At 44.6% G+C, this 20966-nt stretch overlaps 1 protein-coding gene across 1 annotated transcript; it reads right to left on the bottom strand.

Annotated features, from left to right (window-relative positions):
- Positions 1 to 155: 155 nt before the first annotated feature.
- FSD1 (fibronectin type III and SPRY domain containing 1) lies at positions 156 to 20335 on the bottom strand. The gene is made up of 12 exons (XM_083364178.1): positions 20236 to 20335; positions 18878 to 19009; positions 17806 to 17907; positions 16523 to 16545; positions 14954 to 15075; positions 11471 to 11680; positions 8171 to 8269; positions 7010 to 7169; positions 5981 to 6060; positions 3928 to 4179; positions 2014 to 2102; positions 156 to 309 (listed from the first exon to the last, which is right to left on the bottom strand). The coding sequence occupies exons 1-12, from the start codon at positions 20251 to 20253 to the stop codon at positions 199 to 201; spliced, it is 1398 nt and encodes a 465-aa protein (XP_083220304.1). The 5' UTR covers positions 20254 to 20335; the 3' UTR covers positions 156 to 198.
- Between the last annotated feature and the right edge of the window lie 631 nt (positions 20336 to 20966).

Genomic DNA, 20966 nt, shown 5'->3' with positions numbered 1-20966 from the left:
CCAGCCATGCATGCTGGCTGGCTGGGGGATTCTGGGAGTCGAAGTCCACCACTCTTAAAGTGGCCAACTTTGGATAGATGAAAGCTGGAAGGAAAAAAGAATATATAATTGTATATATTTGTTTAAAATACAGTGGGCGTCTGTGACCGTGAATGGACTGTCTCTCCATCTTGGAAAAGAGGAACGTGACGGGCGTCACTAAGTGAGACTGGTGGTAGAACTGCTAGTCGCGCTGTTGCGCTTCTGAAGGCATTTGACGGCGCTGGGAACTTGCAAACCGGAGTAGACGTGAAAACTGCCACACCACACCTGACCGGGAAGAAACGAAAAACCAGAATAAGTGTGGGGGGGGAAAAATTACAGTGGGTCCAAAGAATCATAGAAACTAAAGCAATATCAAGCAAAAGCTGCTGTATAAACCCCCAAAGCAAGGTATATATGTCCGTACAGGTCAAAAAAGTCAAGATGGTGGCCACAGGTGCACTAAGATCCGCCCCTTTGGAGTCTTTGCAGGGCATAGGTCTGCCATTTTGACTTTTTTGACCTTCTTCCTCCCGTCGGTGCTCCTCCTGAGAGATGGAGTTGTCTTCAGAGCTAAATCAATTAATCCATCCATCCATCCTGCCTTCCTTCCTTCCTTCCTTCCTTACATCCATCCTTCCTTCCTTCCATCCATCCATCCATCCATCCATCCATCCATCCTTCCTTCCTTCCATCCATCCTTCCTTCCTTCCTTCCTTCCATCCTTCCTTCCTTCCTTCCTTCCTTCCTTCCTTCCTTCCTTCCTTCCTATCCATCTCGCCACTGGGTGGTCCTTCTGTATTATTCTATATATTTAATTGCCTCATATTGTGGGTTGCCCAATCAGGATGGGAACTGGGCAGTTTATTAATTATTAACTTGAATTCATTTAACTGAATTTAATCAGTCACACCAAATTGAATTATTAAATGCAATTAAACTCACTTAAAATTATTAAATGATACTCCTTCCATTTCATTAAATTTCATCAATGCAATTGAATTGAGTGATTAAATTTAACCAATGAAATTAAATTAGGCAGACCTTTGTCTTGCAGGGCTGGAGACAAGACAGACTTAACAGCCCTTTTCAAAGATCTGCAGGAAAAAAGGCCTAATTCTTACTCGCTTTCAGAACCCAAAATTGAGGTTAGGTAGATATTGTAGTTGAAAGAAAGAAAGAAAAACTTCGTAACAATAAGAGCAGTCTGCTGGCGGAAACCCCGATGGGATGTATTCAAGTACAGGCTGGGCCACCATCCAAAGTGGGATATTTTAATTTGGACCCCAGCACACAACAAAGGGGGGGGGGAGACTGGATGCCCTCAAGGTTCCCTCCCATATCCAAGATTCTCTAATTCTACGCTTCTAATTTCTTGCCTAGCTAAATAATTATTTTGCTCACAATGCACACTCTAAATTTTTAACCTATTGTAATTGGGTTTTTTAATTAGAGTTAAGGGTTTTAGATTTTAATTAAGGATAATTTAATTTATTTTAATTTGTTATTAACTTTTGTATTGTTATATTGTTTTAATCGCCTTGTGAACCGCCCTGGGTCCTACGGGAGAAGGGTGGTATATAAGTCTAAATAATAAATAAATAAATAAATTTAGATATGGACGAAGGAAAAAAAAGGAACGGTTTCTGATCCTTTGAGCATAAATGTACATAATCAATAAATACAAATCGGCCACCCAGAGTTGCTTTGGGTGGCGTATTAATTAATTTAATAAATTAATAAATATGGTGGGGGGGTATTTGATTCTGTCACTTCATCCGGCATAATTCACTTCCTTGATCCAATCTATTAATTTATCTCCTTTAAGTAGTTCAAGCCTTTCCGGTTCTCCTGCAAAAAAAATCCCATCATGAGGACTAGAAGCTTGTGTTGTTGTTGTTGTTTAAGAAAAGGAAGACAGAACTTCAAAAGATCTTCACCAGATGTTACAACCCACAAGTTTCTCCTCCCCTTACCACTTCCAGATCTTACCATAAAGGCCGGGAGAACCGGTTGGGTAAATTTGGTTCGAAATGTGTGTAGCAACTGCTTGTTTTTTGCGTTGTAGAACGAGAGGAATCCTGCAAAGAGGAAAAAGGAAAAAAACAAAGGGGGTCTTGAGGGGTGAGGGAAAGGGGAAAATGTGGACAAGAAGAAGTAGAAAGGAGACCAACAATTTATCTATCCCAGTTTGACAGGGGAAAAAAATTGGAGAAGCCTCCCCCCCACACAAAAAAACCCCCAGGGAGTCCTCGAATTATGACCACAGCAGAATTTCCGTTGTTAAGCAAGGCGGTAGTTAAGGGAGTTGTAATTTCTTTTGCCACAGTTGTTAATCATTGCAGTTGTTATGCGAATCATAAGCAAGGTGGCTGTTAAACACGTCAGGCTTGATTTTATGAACCTTTTTGCCACGGATGTTAAATTAAACACCGCAGTCATTAAGTGATTCCTATGGTCATTAAACGAATTGGCATGTCGGAAGCCAGCTAGAAGGTTGCAAAGGGTGATCACTTGACCCCAGGGGACGTTTGAAGCGTAATAAAACACACATTGGTTAAAATAACCAAATTTTGATCATCTGCTGTGACACTCGTAAGTGTGAGGACTAGCCACAAGTTTTCAATGCCGTTGTAACTTCAGAAGAGACGGTTGTAAGTTTAAGGATGACCTAGGAACAGCAACAGCCCACAAACCCACAGCCACACTCCGCCAGGAATTATCCAGGACCAAAGACAAGATCCAGAAGGAGGAAAGAAACAATGCAATTTACACAATCAGCTGTAATCATTGCTATCAATTCTACGTGGGACAAACATCATGTCAATTAAAAAACAGGGTCCGTGAACACCGGCCACAGTCCCAAATCCTTAATCTCTACCCACACCGACACCAAAAAGCAACAGTTTGTTTGGAGAATAATAATAATAATAATAATAATAATAATAATAATAATAATAATAATAATAATAATAATAATGATGATGATGATGATGATGATGATGATGATGATGATGATGATGATGATGATGATGTTGTAAAGATCTTGTGGGACTTCCGAATACAGACAGATCGCCATTTGGAACACAACACGCCAGATATCGCAGTTGTAGAGAACTGAAGCGTACAGCTGATTGATATCGCTGTACCAGGAGATGCCAGAGTCGAAGAAAAAGAACTGGAAAAAATTAAGAAATACCGCGACCCGGCCATCGAAACTGCGCGATTATGGATGAAACGTGTCACAGGGATACCCACTGTCATCGGGGCACTGGGAACGATGTCCCAAAACATTGCAAAATGCATCAAAAAATTGCAGCTTCCTGCAATAACTCCAGCAGAAAACGGCGCTACTCGGAACATCTTACATTTTAAGGAGATACCTGGTTGACACCTAGGATGCTGGCAGCAACCCGTGTCAACCATTAGTGCCAGTCAGTTTGAGTGTTCAGCTGACTGAGTTTCATGTTTTATGAATAAAAGTTTTATAATAATAATAGTAATAGTAATAATAATAATTGGAGCACCACTTGAACACCATCATTGGCATTGACAAATTTGCCATTAGTCAATTGCAAAAGGTGGCCTTGCTAGGAACTGCTTTCATCCTGTGACGAGATCTGGAATACCATCCCGGGTCCTTGGTAAGGACTCGATAAATAGCCGAAAATGCCCAATCCAGTCTGAACACCTGGCTGACTGTGCGATGATATTATTATTATTATTATTATTATTATTATTATTATTATTATTATTATTATTATTATTATTATTATTATTAATTTTATTATTTTTATTATTATTATTATTATTATTATTAATTTTATTATTATTATTAATTATTATTATTATTATTATTATTATCATCATCATCATCATCTCTCCCGTCCCGCTATAAGAATTTACCTTCGTGAAAATTGCAATACACGCCTAGGATATCCGGAACTGGGATGTCCAAGATTTTGGCCTTGTTGTTGTGTTTGGCTGTGAAGCTGACCTGCAGCCAGTTGTTGAGATGAAGGCACCAGGAAGAAGAGGTTTTGCCCAGCTGGTCAAACTTGCCCAGAGTCCGATAAGCCACGCCCACCGCAAAGGCCTTGCTGTCCCGGTCGTAGCGTACCTCCCAATAGTGGTCACCGCTGTCAATCAAGGTGTCTCCTGGGAGGGGAAGAGTTATGGAGCGCTTGGATTGGCTGAGAAATCCATTCACTTGCTTTGCATTGCCTAAAATCAATGTGTTTCTCAAGCTCAGCGACTTTAAAGGCGTATGGACTTCAACTCCCAGAATTCCCCAGCCAGCCGTGATGGCTGGGGAATTCTGGGAATTGAAGTCCATACATACACCTTTAAAGTCGCTGAGCTTGTGAAACTAACTAAAATAAACCTAAATCTGAGTTTAAGGCAGCCTTTCTCAATCTTGGCAACTTTTAAGATGTCTGGACTTCACCTCCTAGAATTCATCAGCCACATGTTTCAAGCATGCCATCTGGGGAATTGTGGGAACTGAAATCCGCACACCTTTTCAATTTGTTGAGATTGAGAAACATTGCTCTAGTGTTATCCCAACAACAACAGTAAGAAATAGAATGGATTGAATCGGTTCAGTTTTAAATTTAGGGTTTTTATTTCTTCTTTTCATGTTTTATATACCATAATGTTATTTCCATGTCTGTAAGCTGCCTCGAGTCACAGGGGGCCAGATGGCTGGCATACAAGTTTGATTAAAGTGAAACAAAACAAAATGAAATAAAAAATAGTAAAATAAAATAAAAAACAAAGCAAAATAGAGCAACATAAAAAAATAAAGCAGAATAAAACGCAGCAAAAGTGAAATTTAAAAAAGGAAAGAGAACAAAAGGAAACAGTAAAGTTAAGAAAATAAAACGAAATAAAATAAAAAATAAAATAATAAAGTAAAATAAAATAGTAAAGTAATAATAAAATAAAATAAAATAATAAAATAAAATAAAATAAAATAAAATATAAAATAAAATAAAATAAAATAAAATAAAATAAAATAAAATAAAATAAAATAATAAAAAATAAACCCAAATCCCAATACAAGATAATTGTAGTGGGTGCATTTCCTAGACAGAATTATTTTTGTGACTATTTGTTTCCCACTTAGAAGTAACTATAGAATAGAATAAAATAGAACAGAATAGAATAGAATATTCTATAGAATAGAATAGGAATAGCAGAATTATTCTATACTTATACTTTTTACCCCTAATAAATATCAGGACACGAGGAGGAAAAAAACACCAATGCAATCCTAACAAGCTAACAGAGATCGTTGGCCAGGATGGAACTAAAACAGTCACTCCACCCTGGAGCTTTTGCAAATACCCTAATAGTTATTATTTAAGCCAGGAATCACCCGTCAATTCCCATCAGCTGCAAATTTTGTTCTTGGCCCCACCCACCTCTCTGGTCTCAGTAGCTCCTCCTCCTTCGGAAGCTCCTCCCTCACAGTCCTTGTCTCTGCTGGAATTCTGGGAGTTGAAGCTCACGCTTTTAAAAAAAACAACACACACACCAAGAAACTGGCTGACTCAGCCTTCCATCCTTCCGAGGTAGGTAAAATGAGGACCCAGATTGTTGGGGGCAATTAAGCTGACTTTGTAATAATGCCGCTTGGGTGTGTGTGTGAAAGCCCTAATAAGCAGGCATATACATAGAATGAAGGCTACTGCTAAGCTTGTAAGCCGCCCTGAGTCTTCGGAGAAGGGCGGGATATAAATGGAATTAAAATAAAATAAAATAAATAAAATAACATAAACCCAAATCTGGCAGTTCAGCATTTAACTCGGTGTTTCTCAACCTTGGCCCCTTTAAGATGCGAGGACTTCAACTCCCAGAATGCTCAACCAGCATTTGTGGACTTCATCTCCCAGAATGTTCATTCGCAAGACACACACACACACACGATGACCCAGGACAGTGATGAAATTCTTACCTAACACTGTATAGGATTCGGCAGTGAATCGGTCTCGTCCTCCGCGGCCCGTTGGCATCCTTTTCGGAGACTGGACACACCTATGGACAAGAAGATCCAGAGGGCAGGGCAGCTGAGACCACCATTCAAGAGTGGGGTGGAATGGGGGGGGCTGGGAATTGGACCCCATTTAGAGGCCCCCCCCGACCAATTTCACACTGTGAAAAAGCTGAGTTGCAGAAACCAAGGAGTCACAACAGAAAAAGCATCGTTTTACGCGTCTTGGTCCACGCGTGCATGAATCTGATTACGAATTTAGTGCAGGCGGTCCTTGCCGTACGACCACAACTGAGGCCCCAAATTTATGTTGCTAAGTGAGACACTTGTGAACTTGAGCTTTGCTCCATTTTTATGACTTTTCTTGCTGCGTTTGTTAAGGGGATCGCTGCAGCGGTTCAAATAGTAACACGGTTGTTAATTGAATCTGGATTCCCCGGTGACTGTGGTTGTCAGAAGGTCGCAAAAGGGGAACGCATGATCCCGGGACACTGCGACTGTCATAAATGTGAGTCAGTTGTCAAGGTCCGGATGTAAATCACATGACTGTGGGGGATGCCACCATTGTCGTAAGTGTGAAAAACTGGTTGTAAGTCACTTTTTTTCCAGGGCCGTTGTAACTTTGAATTTTCACTCAGTGAACGGTTGTAAGCCGAGGATGACCCATATTCATTTACAGGCGGTCCTCACTTAATGGCAGTATTGATCAAATCCGGCGTAAGAAAAAATCCAGGCCAAAGGTCAGTTCTTCATCTGCTCCCACCCTATACACAGAATCTTGCCAGAGTTAATCTATCCAGGTGGTCCTCGACTTACAACTGTTCGTTTAGTGACCGTTCAAAGTTGCAAGGGCACTGAAAAAAGGGACACTCGTGACCGTTTTCCACACTCAAGGCCGTGGCGGCTTCCCCCAGGGTCACTTGATCAAATTTCAGGCCGACTAAACTAAATGACGAAATAAAGCAGCAAAGCCAAGCCAAAAAAAGGAATCACCTGGCTGGAGAGTTAACAGGGGAGGCAGTTCGGCCCTTCCCGTCCTTTTCCCGTGCTTTCATGTCTTGCACCTTCCCGCCCATGGCGTCCCATTCCACAATGAGGTCTTCCACCTTGAGATTGAGGTGGCTGGTGGTGCCATCCAGGCGGTACATGAAGGCTGGGGAGAGAAGAAAGACGTTTCGGCGTTCATTTCTAAGTTCCTTCCTTCCTCTTCCCCCCCCACTCCTAATTTCTCCTCTCATTTTTTTCCTTCCTTCCTTCCTTCCTTCCTTCCTTCCTTCCTTCCTTCCTTCCTTCCTTCCTTCCTTCCTTCCTTCCTTCCTGGTTCCGACTAATGAAACACTTCAAATGATCTTCAGGCATTGTTTATTCTAATCTAAAAAGTCTATAATAATGAGAACAAGACGTCGGCACGCATGAATTGATGCCAGAATCTGAATTCTCCTCCCCTGAACACATGCATCAAACACGATTCCCTCCCTTAATTTAAACCTCATAAATCACATTCCCCAATTAGTTTAACATGCAAAGCTTCGCTTGGGTTTTATAGCTGGGCCATTCCTTATTAAAAACAATTGGGGTAGCATTCTCCTCCCCCCCTTCATTTAATTCAAAAGCAAAACAGTTTAAAGGGAAAAGGCTACCTCTTATATTGTCAAAGTTGCAGCGTTGATACCTTCCTTCCTTCCTTCCTTCCTTCCTCCCTCCCTCCCTCCCTCCCTTCTTTCTTTCCTCCCCATTCCTTCCTTCTCTCTCTCCTTTCCCCTCCTGCTCCTAATTCCTTCCTTCCTTCCTTCCTTCCTTCTGGGAATTGAAGTCCACAAGTCTTAAAGCAGCCCAGTTTGAAGACCTCTGTTCTAGACCATCTAACTAGCTAGCCCAGTCCCTATTCTCCTTTTCTCTCTGCATTCTGCAAGCTCAACCCAGGCCATTTGTGGAGGCTTTGATCACCCAGATGCAGCCCCCATTTTGATCTTCACTCCAGATGCTCTCGAGTTTAACATTCTTGGGATCGCAAACCTGGATTCCCCATTTAAATCCAAACTAGGAAACCACAAGCACCAGAAGTGGAGTCTTCCAATCCTGGCTAATCTCTAGCTGGGCTGGAAATAGATGTTGCCACCCCACCCCCATAAACAACCTATTGGGGTTGCTCACCTCTTGTTTCCAAAGTGACCGGCTCTGAAAACTCTCCCGCCACGGCTTTGTTGCAGGCTTTGACCCGGAAATTCATGTACTTCATGTCGAATTTCAACCCTGTGGAGATGGAAAAGCAAAGAAAATGTAAAGAGAACCTAATATTTATGTTATTCACCATGTACAGCCTCCTTTTAAAAGGCAGGACATTGGCTTGGCTATAGTTCTCTCTTCTTTCTCCCCCTTTAGGTCTTTCTCCTTCCTTCACCAGCTGTGGGTCCAGAAAGTTATGTAATTTCTAAAAAAGAGTTATGGGAAAAGTGCAAAAGATAGATGTATTCGGCTTTCTCGATACTTTTTCCCTCTCCAAAAATTGTATTCTGGTGTTTCTCCATCTAGGCAGCTTTGAAATACGTGGACTTTGTCAGAGCATGCACAGTCTTATTGCGCTGTGATAACCCAGGAGTAAACACAGTAAACAGTGGTTTGTATTAAATGGTGGTTTATATTACACCATCTACAATATACTCTAGGAACAAAATACATACATGTAATACAGCAAAATCCAACACACAGCAGTTACAGCAGGAAACGAGAGAGAGAGAGAGAGAGAGAGAGAGAGAGAGAGAGAGAGAGAGAGAGAGAGAGAGAGAGAGAGAGAGAGAAACTCCAGCAAAAGCTTTCCCTTTTATACTCAGACTCTTAAAGGGATACAGACCCTGCTTGCTCTTAAAGGCATACAGCCCCTGCTGAGTCATTCCTATCATTGCATCATCCACCTTATATTACACTACATTATTACATAAGCTGTTTAGCTATTAAATTAATACCTTGACAGACTTCAACTTCCAGAATTCCCCAGCTAGCATTTGCTGGCTGGGGAATACTGGGAGTTAAGTCCACACATTTTAAAGCTGTTTAGATTGAGAAACACTGCTTTAAACTGAAATCGTAATACAGGCAGTCCTTGACTTACAACATAGGCAACTATTCAAAATTATGATGGACCCCTCAAAAATATGATCCGGATTCAAAGTTCAGACAACATCCCCCCCTCACCCTCCCCCCCCCGATCATTTTCTGGTGATGTGTGAGATTTTTTTCTGGAAACCTGCTTTGACTTCCTGTTCATTTAACAATCCCCATTTTTGCTCAACATCCCCTACAAAAAACAAAAAAATAGATTTCTTACAGGGCGACCTGCATAATGACCATCATACCTTAACAATCAAAATGGAGACTCACTGATGGTCATAAATTGAGGACTACCTGCAAACCTCTAATTTTTAATGTTTTAGTTTTATAGTTTTAATATGGTTTTATACGTCTTTTAATTTTGGTTTGGGAGTTGTCCAGAGTTGGTTGTAAGATGGCTATATAAATATTTTAAATCAATATATATCTTGCAGTGTAAATTTCCTCCTGTTCTTTCCTCTTCTACAAAAATCCATTGAAGGATATCACGCAAAAGGCACCGATGTCACAAACCACAATATCATCAGGCAAAGGATACTAACCACCATCTCGTACTGCCAATTGACCCAAAGGATGCTACCTGCAAAAGGGCATCCTAACAAACATGACATCATCATGGTTTGTGCAAAACGGCATTATAATATAATATCATCGTGGTTTGTGTAAAATGAGATTCTAACAGATTCAAGAGTGCTAGTGGACGATCCCTTAAGCATGAGCCAGTTGTGTGTGGCAGCAGCCAAAAAAGCTAATACAATCCTTGATTGTATAAACAGAGGCATAGAATCAAGATCATGCGAAGTATTAGTTCCACTTTATAAAATTCTAGTGAGGCCACACCTGGTATACTGCAGCCAATCTTGGTCACCATATCACAAAAAAGATGTTGAGATTTCGGAAAAAGTTCAGAGAAGAGCAACTAAGATGATCAAAGGCCTGGAAACATACGAAGAACGGCTGCAGGAATTGGGTTTGGCTATTTTAAATAAAAGAAGAAATAGGGGTGACCTCAGAGCAGCGTTCCGGTATTTGAGGGGCTGCCACAAAGACGAAGGGGGTGAAATTATTCTCCAAAGCGCCCGAAGGCAGGACAAGAAGCAACGGATGGAAACTGATCAAGGAGAGAAGCAGCCTGGAATTAAGGAGAAACTTCCTAACAGTTGGGACAATTAACTGGTGGAACAGCTTGCCACCAGGCGTTGTGGGTGCTCCATCAATGGAGGTTTTTAAGAAGAGGCTGGACAGCCACTTGTCTGAAACGGTTTAGGCCAGGGTCTCCTGGTTGAGGAGGGGGTTGGACTAGATCAGGGCTTTTCAACTTTTTCACCCATTGTACCACTTTTAGGATACGGCAACATCCGAGGACCACCAGTCGCCTAGCAAGGGGTCAAAACTTGATGACCAAAAAAAAATGAGAAAAAAAAAAGCGATGAAGTACAGGCAGTCCTTGACTTACGACAGTTCACTTAGCGACTGTTCGAAGTTAGAATGGCACTGAAAAAAGTGCCCGCCGAGCCACGGCCGAGCAAGACACCGCCCACCCTCCCGGTGGCACTCTTCCTCCTGTCCGAGGTTTTCACTGTTGTGAGCATTTCTGTTGAGGATTGGCAGCGGGGGTGGGGTGGGGGGTGTTTGGTTTTTATTCCCTCCCCCCCCCGTCTGCTGGGTGGTTGCAGCAGGTTTTGGTCACTTCACATGACCCTGGGACACTGACCGTCATAAATAGGAATCAGTTGCCAAGCGTCTGAATGTAAATCACAAGACCCTGCAGATGCTGCAACATTCCAGCTGATCGGCGCTTCTTCTGGGCTCAGCGGAAGCGCCGGGATCAGCGCCGAGTTACACCTGGATCCTGGCGCTGATCCTAGCGCTTCCGCTGAGCCCTGCAGCTCCAAACATCTCTCGCTCCGGCTTGTGCGGTGCTGCCACCGGTTCAGCTCATTCCCCTCCCCTGCTACCACTTTCCTAGGATGGTCACGTACCACCTGCCAGGTGCCAATGTACCACAGGTGGTACCCGTACCACTGGTTGAAAAGCCCTGGACTAGAAGACCTCCAAGGACCCTTCCAGCTCTATTCTGATTGATTGATATCATTGTGGTTTGTGCGATATGTCATTGTAATGAACATGGCATCATGATTTGGGTAAATTGTCATCCTAACAAAGCTGACATCACCATGGCTTGTTTCCAGACCTCTTTAGCATCCTCAGACAGGGTGCAAATTCCACCAGTCTAAGACGGTGGGCAAGGTAGTCCCCCACCCCTATAAGTGGTGGCTTGTTTGATCCCCCGCCCCAGGAAGGAAGATTTGAAGCAGATCTGTTGTCCCAACCAGCTTGTCTTACCGGACAGCGTATACTCTGTTTGTTTGATCCCCTCAATCACCATCCAGGGATGGTCCTCCTTGACCCGAGGTGGCCCTTCAAAGTTGGTTTTGCGATATTCCAGCACATAATGGTCAATCTTGTTATCTTCTTCTGGCATCTTCCAAACAAGGGTGACGCAGTTGTCGGCCACCAACGATTCAGCGACGTCTATCTCGGGCGCGCTGGGAACTACGTTTCAAATCAGAGAGATAAAAGAAAAGGTTGACTATCGGGACTCCCGTTTCAGCCACACCAGGGACTAGCCCCTTTTCCTAGGAGATTCCATTGCCCCTTTAAGTTCTGCGTCAGTCACTCAAGATGGTAGGCCCTGATGGAGGCAATGAGGGTTTTTTTAAAAAAAAAATAACTAACTGTCCCCACGGCTTCAACAAATAGGTGCCAATTGGTTTAAAAATGATTACAGATCGTAACAGGAAAACGGCACTTCAAGCTCTTTCGGAATTCGATTTTAATTAATTCCATTTTAATTTCCCCTAGTTTTTGAAGAGGTTGATTAGTAACCAGGATACCTTTAAAGCAGTGTTTTTCAAACGTGGCTACACAAACATTTATTTGTATTTGCATAACTACCGTTATAGGATTTATAGTGGTATTTTACAATACCAGACGCGGGAGTGTGCTGTTACATCAGCCATAGAGTATTATGCAGTGCATATTGCGCTGCCACCATGTGGTTGTTTGGGAAACTACAACATTTATGTTAATTTGTTCAGCCAACCCCTCCCATTTGTGACGTACTTCCTCCTTCTTCTTACCCTGAACGTTCTATCACTTCCTGCCACCATCTCACATGCAGTGGTCTCTACGTTCAGTCTCTCATGCTAGGAACATTACTGTCTTTTGACCTTGAAATACCATCCATTTCATCATCTACCACACCTTGTCTGCTGTAATCTTCTCTGCATGCAAATAAAGGTCCTTCTGGATGATTAAAAGGTAATTTCATGAGTTCTGCTATCTGGCAAAGGCTGTTAACAGTGATAGTATCCACTTATACAGGCCAGGCACAGGGGTCTCAGCAAGGGGATACATCATTAAACAACAGAGTCAGAATATGGACCTTAACTCCCAGAATTCCCCAGCCAGCCATCCAGCCAGCATGCGGGCTAGGGAATTCTGGGAGTTGAAGTCCACAGATAGTAGTGAAAAGAATAAAAGTATTATTCAGAAATTTCTAATGAGTCTAAAGGTTGAAGCAGAAGCCAACTGAAGAGCAGAAATAATATTTGATCTACGTATTGACAGGTACAAATGTGAAAAGCAGAAGTTACAAATTGTAAGAGGAGATATCGAAACAACTTATAGGAGACGGACTGTGGTAACAGAAAATTAGATGGCGAAAGACAGGATATGGACAAAGGGGCTTCTTGGAACGTGGGAAGGACAGTGGTTTTAGGCGGTCCAGATAGTTTATCGGATGATTAGGGAAGGGGCGTTGAGTGCCACAGGGGAGGGGGGCATCTGCGTCGGGGATAGGATATAAAAATGTGTCAAACAGCTGTTTAAGGTGTGGCTGAACTCCTGGGTGGGTTTCAGCTCACCAAGCCTTTGCAAACGCTTCTTTTGAAATAAAAACTTGGTTACTGGAATTCCAAGTGAGTTGTTTTGTTTTCGATCTTGAGCCACGTTCCAAACAGTAGTTAGGGGTTTTGGGGAGGTAAAGTTCAACCATCCAAAAAAAAAAAAAGGTTTTAGCTATTCACCCTAGCTACTATTTTAACTTTCCTGGGTAAGGAACGATGATGATTCCTGCACATCAGCTATGGGCTGCTCTCCCTTCTAAGGACAGCTCCAATATTTATTTATTTTATTTAATTAATTGATTTTATATACCACCCTATTCCTGAAGAACTCAGGGTGGTTCACAGGGCGAATTAAAACAATACAAAATAAGAAAGCTAAAATAGAATTAAATTAATACTAGCCCACAATTAAAACAAAAGTTAAAATTTAAATTTAAAATTAATTTAAAACCCCTCAGTCCAGGCCAGAAAGGTCAAACAACCAGGTTTTTAGGTCCCGGCGAAACGAGCGAAAGTCGGGGGCGGTCCGAAGTTCCACCGGCAGTTCATTCCATAGGACGGGCGCGCCCACAGAGAACGCCCTTCCCCTGGGAATCACCCGCCGGTATTCCCTAACCGGCGGAACCCTAAGGAGACCCTCCCTATGGGAGCGCACAGGACGATGGGAGGCTGATGCTGGCAGCAGGTGCTCCCTAAGATAATCCGGACCCATGCCATTTAGGGCTTTATAGGTCATCACCAGCACCTTGAATCTCACCCGGAGGGCAACCGGGAGCCAATGCAGCTCGCGGAGTAGAGGTGTTACATGGGAGTATCGGGAGACCCCCATTACTACTCGCGCAGCCGCATTCTGCACCAGCTGAAGCCTCCGGGTGGTCCTCAAGGGCAGCCCCATGTAGAGAGCGTTGCAGTAGTCTAACCGGGAGGTCACGAGCGCATGAGCAACTGTGCGTAGGGCATCTTGGTCCAGATAGGGCCTCAACTGGCGCACCAGGCGAACCTGGGTGAAGGCCCCCCTGGTCACGGCTCCTATGTGATCTTCCAAATTGCCAATCAGATGCAGTTACATGATGCCTCATTTAATGACTGCGCTGCTGAACAACAAATTTTCTGGTTCCAATTGTGGTTGTAAGTTGAGGACTACCTGTAAAGGAGTTTGATGTGGTGCTGAAGGCACCAGTCTAGTAACAAGGAGCTGGTGAGTTGTAATCCCGCCTTAGGCCTGAAAACCGGCTGTGTGATTTTGGACCAATCAGCAGGAGACGGTGAGTTCTAGTCCCACCTTAAGCATGAAAGGCGGCTGGGTGACTTTGAGCCAATCACCAGGAGATTGGTGAGTTCTAGTCCCGCCTTAGGCCTGAAAGCCAACTGGGTGATTTTGGGCCAATCACCAGGAGATGGTGAGTTCTAGTCCCATTTTAAGCATGAAAGCCGGCTGGCTGACTTTGAGCCAATCACCAGGAGATGGTGAGTTCTAGTCCTGCCTTAAGCACGAAACTGTCTGGGTGACTTTGAGCCAATCACCAGGAGACAGTGAGTTCTAGTCTCGCTTTAGGCATGAAAGCCAACTGGGTGATTTTGGCCAATCACCAGGAGATGTTGCCTTCTAGTCCCGCCTTAGGCATGAAAGGCAGCTTTGTGATTGGGCCAGTCCCTCTCTCTTAGCCCAACCCACCTCACAGGATTGTCGTTACAGGGAAAACAGGAGAAGGAGGAAATCTATTCACTCCTGGGAGCTACTGATAAAGAATTCAAGGCGGGATTTTTTTAAAAAAAAACTAACCAAAATACACCTGGAGAGTGCCAATGCTCAGACAGCACCCTGGCTGTGAACCATGGACTTGGTAGTCTTCAGCCGGAAAAAAAAAAACCTCAACTTGCCTAGCCTGCAGAAGCAAAATAACATTTTCCAATTTACCTGGCAGGAATTTGAGAGTCTGTAGTATTTGGCGCTCCTGGGCAAAATCCACCATCAAGTGACTCATGTTGTCGGTTACTTTAGCCTTGAGTGAGAGGCGGAAGGCCGGGGCCATCGTCACACTATGGAGGGGAAGGAGAGGCGAGTTAGAAAGGCGCGCCATCAGATTTCCCCCCCCCTTGCCTAGTAAGAAGGATTGGAGTGATGGCAGAGGAACGTGGCGGAGAAGGCAACATGCAAAGAACCCAGCGCCCGGATCCAACCCTGAAAAACCCATCGGCCAAAATTCAGGTGTCTACAAAGCATGTGCAGAGGGCTGGGGGTGGGGGTTAAACCCAGCAGGGTCTAGCCCAGGGGTAGGCAACCTTGGCTCTTTTATGACTCGTGGACTTCAACTCCCAGAATTCCCGAGCCAGCCATGCTGAGGAAAGGTTTCCAAGGTGGACCATGCTGGCTCGGGAATTCTGGGAGTTGAAGTCCGCGAATCATAGAGATGCCAAGGTTGGCCTATCCCAGGGGTAGGCAACCCTGGCTCTTTTATGACTCATGGACTTCAACTGTTGTGTACTGGGTCAGCAAAGATCATGGTTTATTGCTTGCAGGATCTGAACTAGAGAACCAGGGCTGCAGATGCAGCAATTTATACCCTGACCCCTAGGCGGCAGCCAATAGGTTTGAAGCAACCTGTTGCCGCCCTAGGGGCAACCAATAGCAGTGCTGGAGACGGGTTGTCTGACGGGCTGGGAGCCGTTAGCTAGCTTCCCTGCTCAACAGCCTCCCAGCAATACCACGTGGTGTTAACAAAACAAGCCCAATACATTACATCAACTCCCAGAATTCCTGAGCCGGCATGGCTTAGCTTGGAAACCTCTCCCTTTCCCCTCAGCATGGCTGGCTCAGGAATTCTGGGAGCTGAAGTCCACGTGTCATAAAGTGGCCTAGGCCTAGACCAGGGTTAGGTAACCTTGGCTCTTTTACGACTCGTGGACTTCAACTCCCAGAATTCCTGAGCCGGCATGGCTGAGCTTGGAAACCTCTCCCTTTCCCCTCAGCGTGGCTGGCTCAGGAATTCTGGGAGTTGAAGTCTACGAGTCATAAAAGGGCCAAGGTTGTCTACCCCTGGTCTAGCTGCAGGGCAAAACCCCAAGAACTTCTGAGCATGCGAAGAGTGACTTTGATTCCCCTATCAAGCAACCATCCCCAAGGACGTGTAGGAAGATGGGCCGGCCGGCCAAGGCGATGGGAAATCAAGGGGACGCTGGGGCATGGACAGAGTGCACTTCCCCTTGCCTACAAGTAGGTGTGCAAATGAATCTCGCTAAGAGCCAGGTTCAGTTTGGACTAGCAATCAGCATTTCTCAAGCTCAGCAAGTCTAAAATATCTGGACTTCAAAACTCCCAGAATTCCCCCAGAATTCCAGCAGAAGTGGAGAATTCTGGGAGTTGAAGTCCAGACGTCTTAGATCCATCTTAGAGGCATTTTACGTCCCCTTTTCCCACCCCAGAGAAAAGAACGATGCCAAAAGCTGACTTTTGGCGGCCAGGTGTGTTTTTCCAAGGGTGGCCTACCTGTCCTTGATCTGTTTAGCAGCCTTCGAAGCAACACAAGGAAGAGGGAGAAAGAAGGGAGGAGGAAGAGAGAGAGAGCGAGAGAGAGCGAGAGAGAGAGAGAGAAAGAAGAAGAAAAAGCAAGAGAGGTATCACAAAGACAAATTAAAGTAGCATTGCTTATGTTTGTTTCAAGAGCATTTTTGACAGGAAGCCCCCAGGAAGCCATGCTAAGCTGCCATCCATTGCACGCATGCAGAAAACCATTCCCACCGCCCTCTGCCTTCCCCTGTGCTTTTTATCCTCCCAAGAACCCTGCGAGGTAGGCCAAGGGGAATTAAAAATATAGCAAACCACCCAAATATCATCTAATCATGTGACAGGCTAGGATCCATCCCTGCCTGGACCTTTCTATCCTCCCAAGACCCCTGTGAAGCAGGCGAGGGCGGATTAATATAATATAGGTAATCCTCGACTTACGACGATTCGTTGAGTGACCATTCAATGTTACAACGGCACTGGAAAAAAGTGACTTATGATAGGTTTTTTGTTTTGTTTTTTTACACTGTTACAACCCTTGCAGCTTCCTCCACGGCCGAGCGATCAAAATTGGGCCACTAAGCAACAGGTTCATATTTATGACGGTTTGCAGTGTCACGCGATCCCCTTTATATGCCCGTCTGAGTAGCAAAGTGCACGGGGAAGCCGAATTCGTTTAACAGCCACGTGACTAGTTTCACTGCAGGATTCTCTTCCCAACTGAGTCAAGAAAGGTCATAGAAGGGGGCAAAACTCACTGAACAACTGTCTTACTTAGCGACGGAAATTTGGGGCTCAACTGTGGTCGTAAGTCGAGGACTGCCTGTAAACCACCCAAATATCGTCCAACGAATGCGACAGGCTGGGATCCGTCCAAACCTGGGCCCTTTTTATCCTCCTAAGGACCCTGTGAGGTAGGCAGGGGCAAACCAAGATAAATAAACAAATGGCGCCTTCCTCCCCCAGGTGTCACCCAACCGAGGTGATAGGCTGGGATCCATCCAAATCCGGGGTCATCGTGACGCTTGAATCAATGTTCTCCAAAATCAGTTGGATAAGAGTACCCATCATCCACAGCCCCGACTTGTGGGGGAATCCAAGGAGTTGTGGCTGTCCATCAGCGTGGCAGCTTAGAAGGAGGCACAATCAAGATATCATGGAATCTCTTGAACACATATTTAGCCAATTCGTTGTGTAATTATGCACGGGCGCGCGTGCACACACACACACACAGACAGACACACACAGCTAGGAATTATTGTTACCTGGTGGAAATCCTGATTTTCAGCCCCTTGGAGGGTCTGGTTGGCCGTTTCTAAAAGTTCCTCTGAGCTTTCCAAGGCTTTTGTGCACGCTGCCAGCTGGTTCTGGGTGCGAAAGATGAGCAGAAAGAGCATTTTTTCCCCCGCCCCCGAAATGGAGATATTAGCAAAAAAAAAAAAAGTAAAAATAAAAATGGAAAGAGTGGGTAAAAAGAGGTTTGGCTGGCCCTCTTTTTGTTTTCTTGCTCTGAGTTCAAATTAATGTGATTTTAAAAATACAAAATAAATCTGGGTTTTGATTTAACCGAGATTGCCATTCAGAGAGGGGGGGTAGGGGTCAAAGGCTGAGAGATTGGCCGAAGGATTTGGGTTCAAGTCAACGTCTGGCACTCTGCAATCTTTGTCCTGAGGAACTCACTGGCACAAGATGGCTAGGGCTACAAAACTCAGATAAATTTGAAAGGGAAACAGATGACTAATTAAGAGGATGAAATCCGGGCCATTTGTACAGTACAGGCAGTCCTTGACTTACGACAGTTCCCCTTTAGTGACCATTTGAAGTTACGACAGCACTGAAAAAAAGCGACTTATGGCCCTGTTTCACACTTATGACCGTTGCAGCGATTCACTGGACAACCGCATCGTAAAATGGAGCAAGACTCACTTAGCAGCTGTTTCCCTTGGGCCCAGAAATTGTGCGCTCAGCTGTGGTCGCACGTCGAGGACTACCTGTACCCACAACACCAGGGCTACCTCTTAATTGCAAATAGACAAGTGACCACTAGGGGGCAGCAACAGGAAGCTCCAGAAGGCTCAAACTTTGAGGCGGCCTTAAGCTGAGCCTCCATCTTCCAGCGCAGTCTACCTTAAGTAACAATTCTTCAGGGGTGGGGGTGGGAGAAGACGTCTGAACAGTGTTTTTTTCAATCTCGGCTGCTTTAAAGAAGGGTGGACTTCAACTCCCAGAATTCCCCTTCCCCCCTCCAGCCAATATCGATCTATTGGTTGTCTTTCTCAGCCGTCTGTCTCTTGAGACCAATAATGCACAGCGGCTCTTTAGCTGAGCAGGCTTTACCTGCAGTTCGTAAGTCCGGCTGGCTCGATCTTGTTTGATCTTCATCAACATCCCTTCCTTCAGCTCGTCCAGCAGGACGTAGAGAGACTGGAACTCGGTGTCCAGATCGTCTTGGACCCGGTTCGAATTACTCTGGTAGGAGACGAGAGAAGATGAAGCTGGAGGTCATTTCAGCCCTGAGGTGACTGGAGAGTTGCTCCCTCCTTTGTGATTCGGGGGTGTCGAATAGCGTGAGTTTGTGGGTGCTTAGCAGACACTCAACCTGGTGTCCCCCAAATAACTGAATCCCACCTCTTGGCTTAATTTCCAGGTTGAATAATTCCCCAAATCTTGGGATAACTCAAATTAATGTAATTTAATGCAAGGACTCTCTAAAGAAATTCCCAGACATAAATTGTTATGGCTACTTTCCATAACCAAAAAATAAAAATAAACAGGAGACAGGAGTTCAATCCCGCCTTAGGGATGAGATCCGGTTGGGTGACTTTGAGCCAATCACCAGGAGACGGAGAGTTCTAGTCTTGCCTTAGACCTGAAAGCTTGCCAGGTGGACCAAACACCAGGAGACGGTGAGTTCTAGTCTCACCTTAGACGTGAAAGCCGGCTGGATGAATTAGGCCAATCACCAGGAGACGGGGAGTTCTAGTCCTGCCTTAGGTATGTAAGGCAGCTGGGTGACTTTGGGCCATTCACCAGGAGACGGAGAGTTCTAGCCCCACTTCAGGGATGAAAGCTTGCTGGATGGGACAAACACCAGGAGACGGAGAGTTCTAATCTCGCCTTAGACATGAAAGCTGGCTGGATGAATTACGCCAACCAACAGGAGATGGTGAGTTCCAGTTCTGCCTTAGGTATGAAAGCTGTCTGGGTGAATATGGGCCAATCACCAGGAGATGGAGAGTTCTAGTCCTGTCTTTGGTATGAGAGCCGGTGGGATTAATTCGAGTCAATGACCAGGAAAATGTTCTAATCCTGCTTTAGCTATGAAACCCGGCTGAGTGACTTTGGGCCAATCACCAGGAGACGGTGAGTTCTAGTCCCACCTTAGGCATGAAAGCGGGCTAAGGAATTTAGGGCACTTTTTCCTTCTCAGCCCAACCCACCTCACAGGGTTGTTGCTGTGGGGAAAATAGGAAGAGGAAAGAGGGATTATTATGTATGTTTGCCAGCTTGAGTTCCTTATCAAATAATAAAGGTTGATAAAAATGTAATAAATAGATAAATAAATCAAGAACACTGATTTCAGCAGCTGTGGAGCTTTCCCCGGTCTGCTGATGGCCCAATAAAACCCCAGGTGAGCCATGTTAGATCCAGCACACCTGGACAAGCCATGGTATGATTAACTCCAACCCAGTTACCTCCACATTTTCAAGCATCTGCTTGAGCAAATAGATGAAATTTTGGATCTCTTCATTTTTCACCGCAAGGGTCGTGATGATCTTCCGCAGGTCATCCTGTCCCCACCCAAAAAAAGGAAGATAATAATAATAATAATAATCTGGCATTAATCTTGGATTCTCGCTTCCTATCCTTTCCCAGGCTCAAACGGATATGTTTATGCTTAAGTTAAACCAGTGTTTCTCAACCATGCCAACTTGAAGATATGTGGACTTCAACTCCCAGAATCCCCCAGCCAGTATGCTTTAAGATGGGTGGACTCCAATTCCCAGAATTCCCCAGCCAGCATGCTTTAAGATGGGTGGACTTCAGTTCCCAGAATTCCCCAGCTAACATGCTTTAAGATGGGTGGACTTCCATCTTAAAGCAATGGATGGAAACTAATCAAGGAGAGAATCCAGTACTAAGGATTTAATAAATAAATTTAATAAATAAATAAGGAGAAACTTCCTAACAGTGAGGACAATTAATCAGTGGAACGACTTGCCTCCAGAAGTTGTGGGTGATCCATCACTGGAGGCTTACAAAAAGAAACTGGACAACCCTTGGTCTGAAATGGTATAGGACAGGGGTAGGCAACCTTGGCCCTTTTATGACTCGTGGACTTCAACTCCCAGAATTCCTGAGCCAGCATGGCTCAGCTTGGAAACCTCTCTCTTCTCCCTCAGCATACCTGGCTGAGGAATTCTGG

Source organism: Vipera ursinii, assembly GCF_947247035.1.
Source record: "Vipera ursinii genome assembly, chromosome: 1".
Taxonomy (NCBI): Eukaryota; Metazoa; Chordata; class Lepidosauria; order Squamata; family Viperidae; genus Vipera; species Vipera ursinii.
This window is presented reverse-complemented; position numbering and strand designations above follow the sequence as displayed.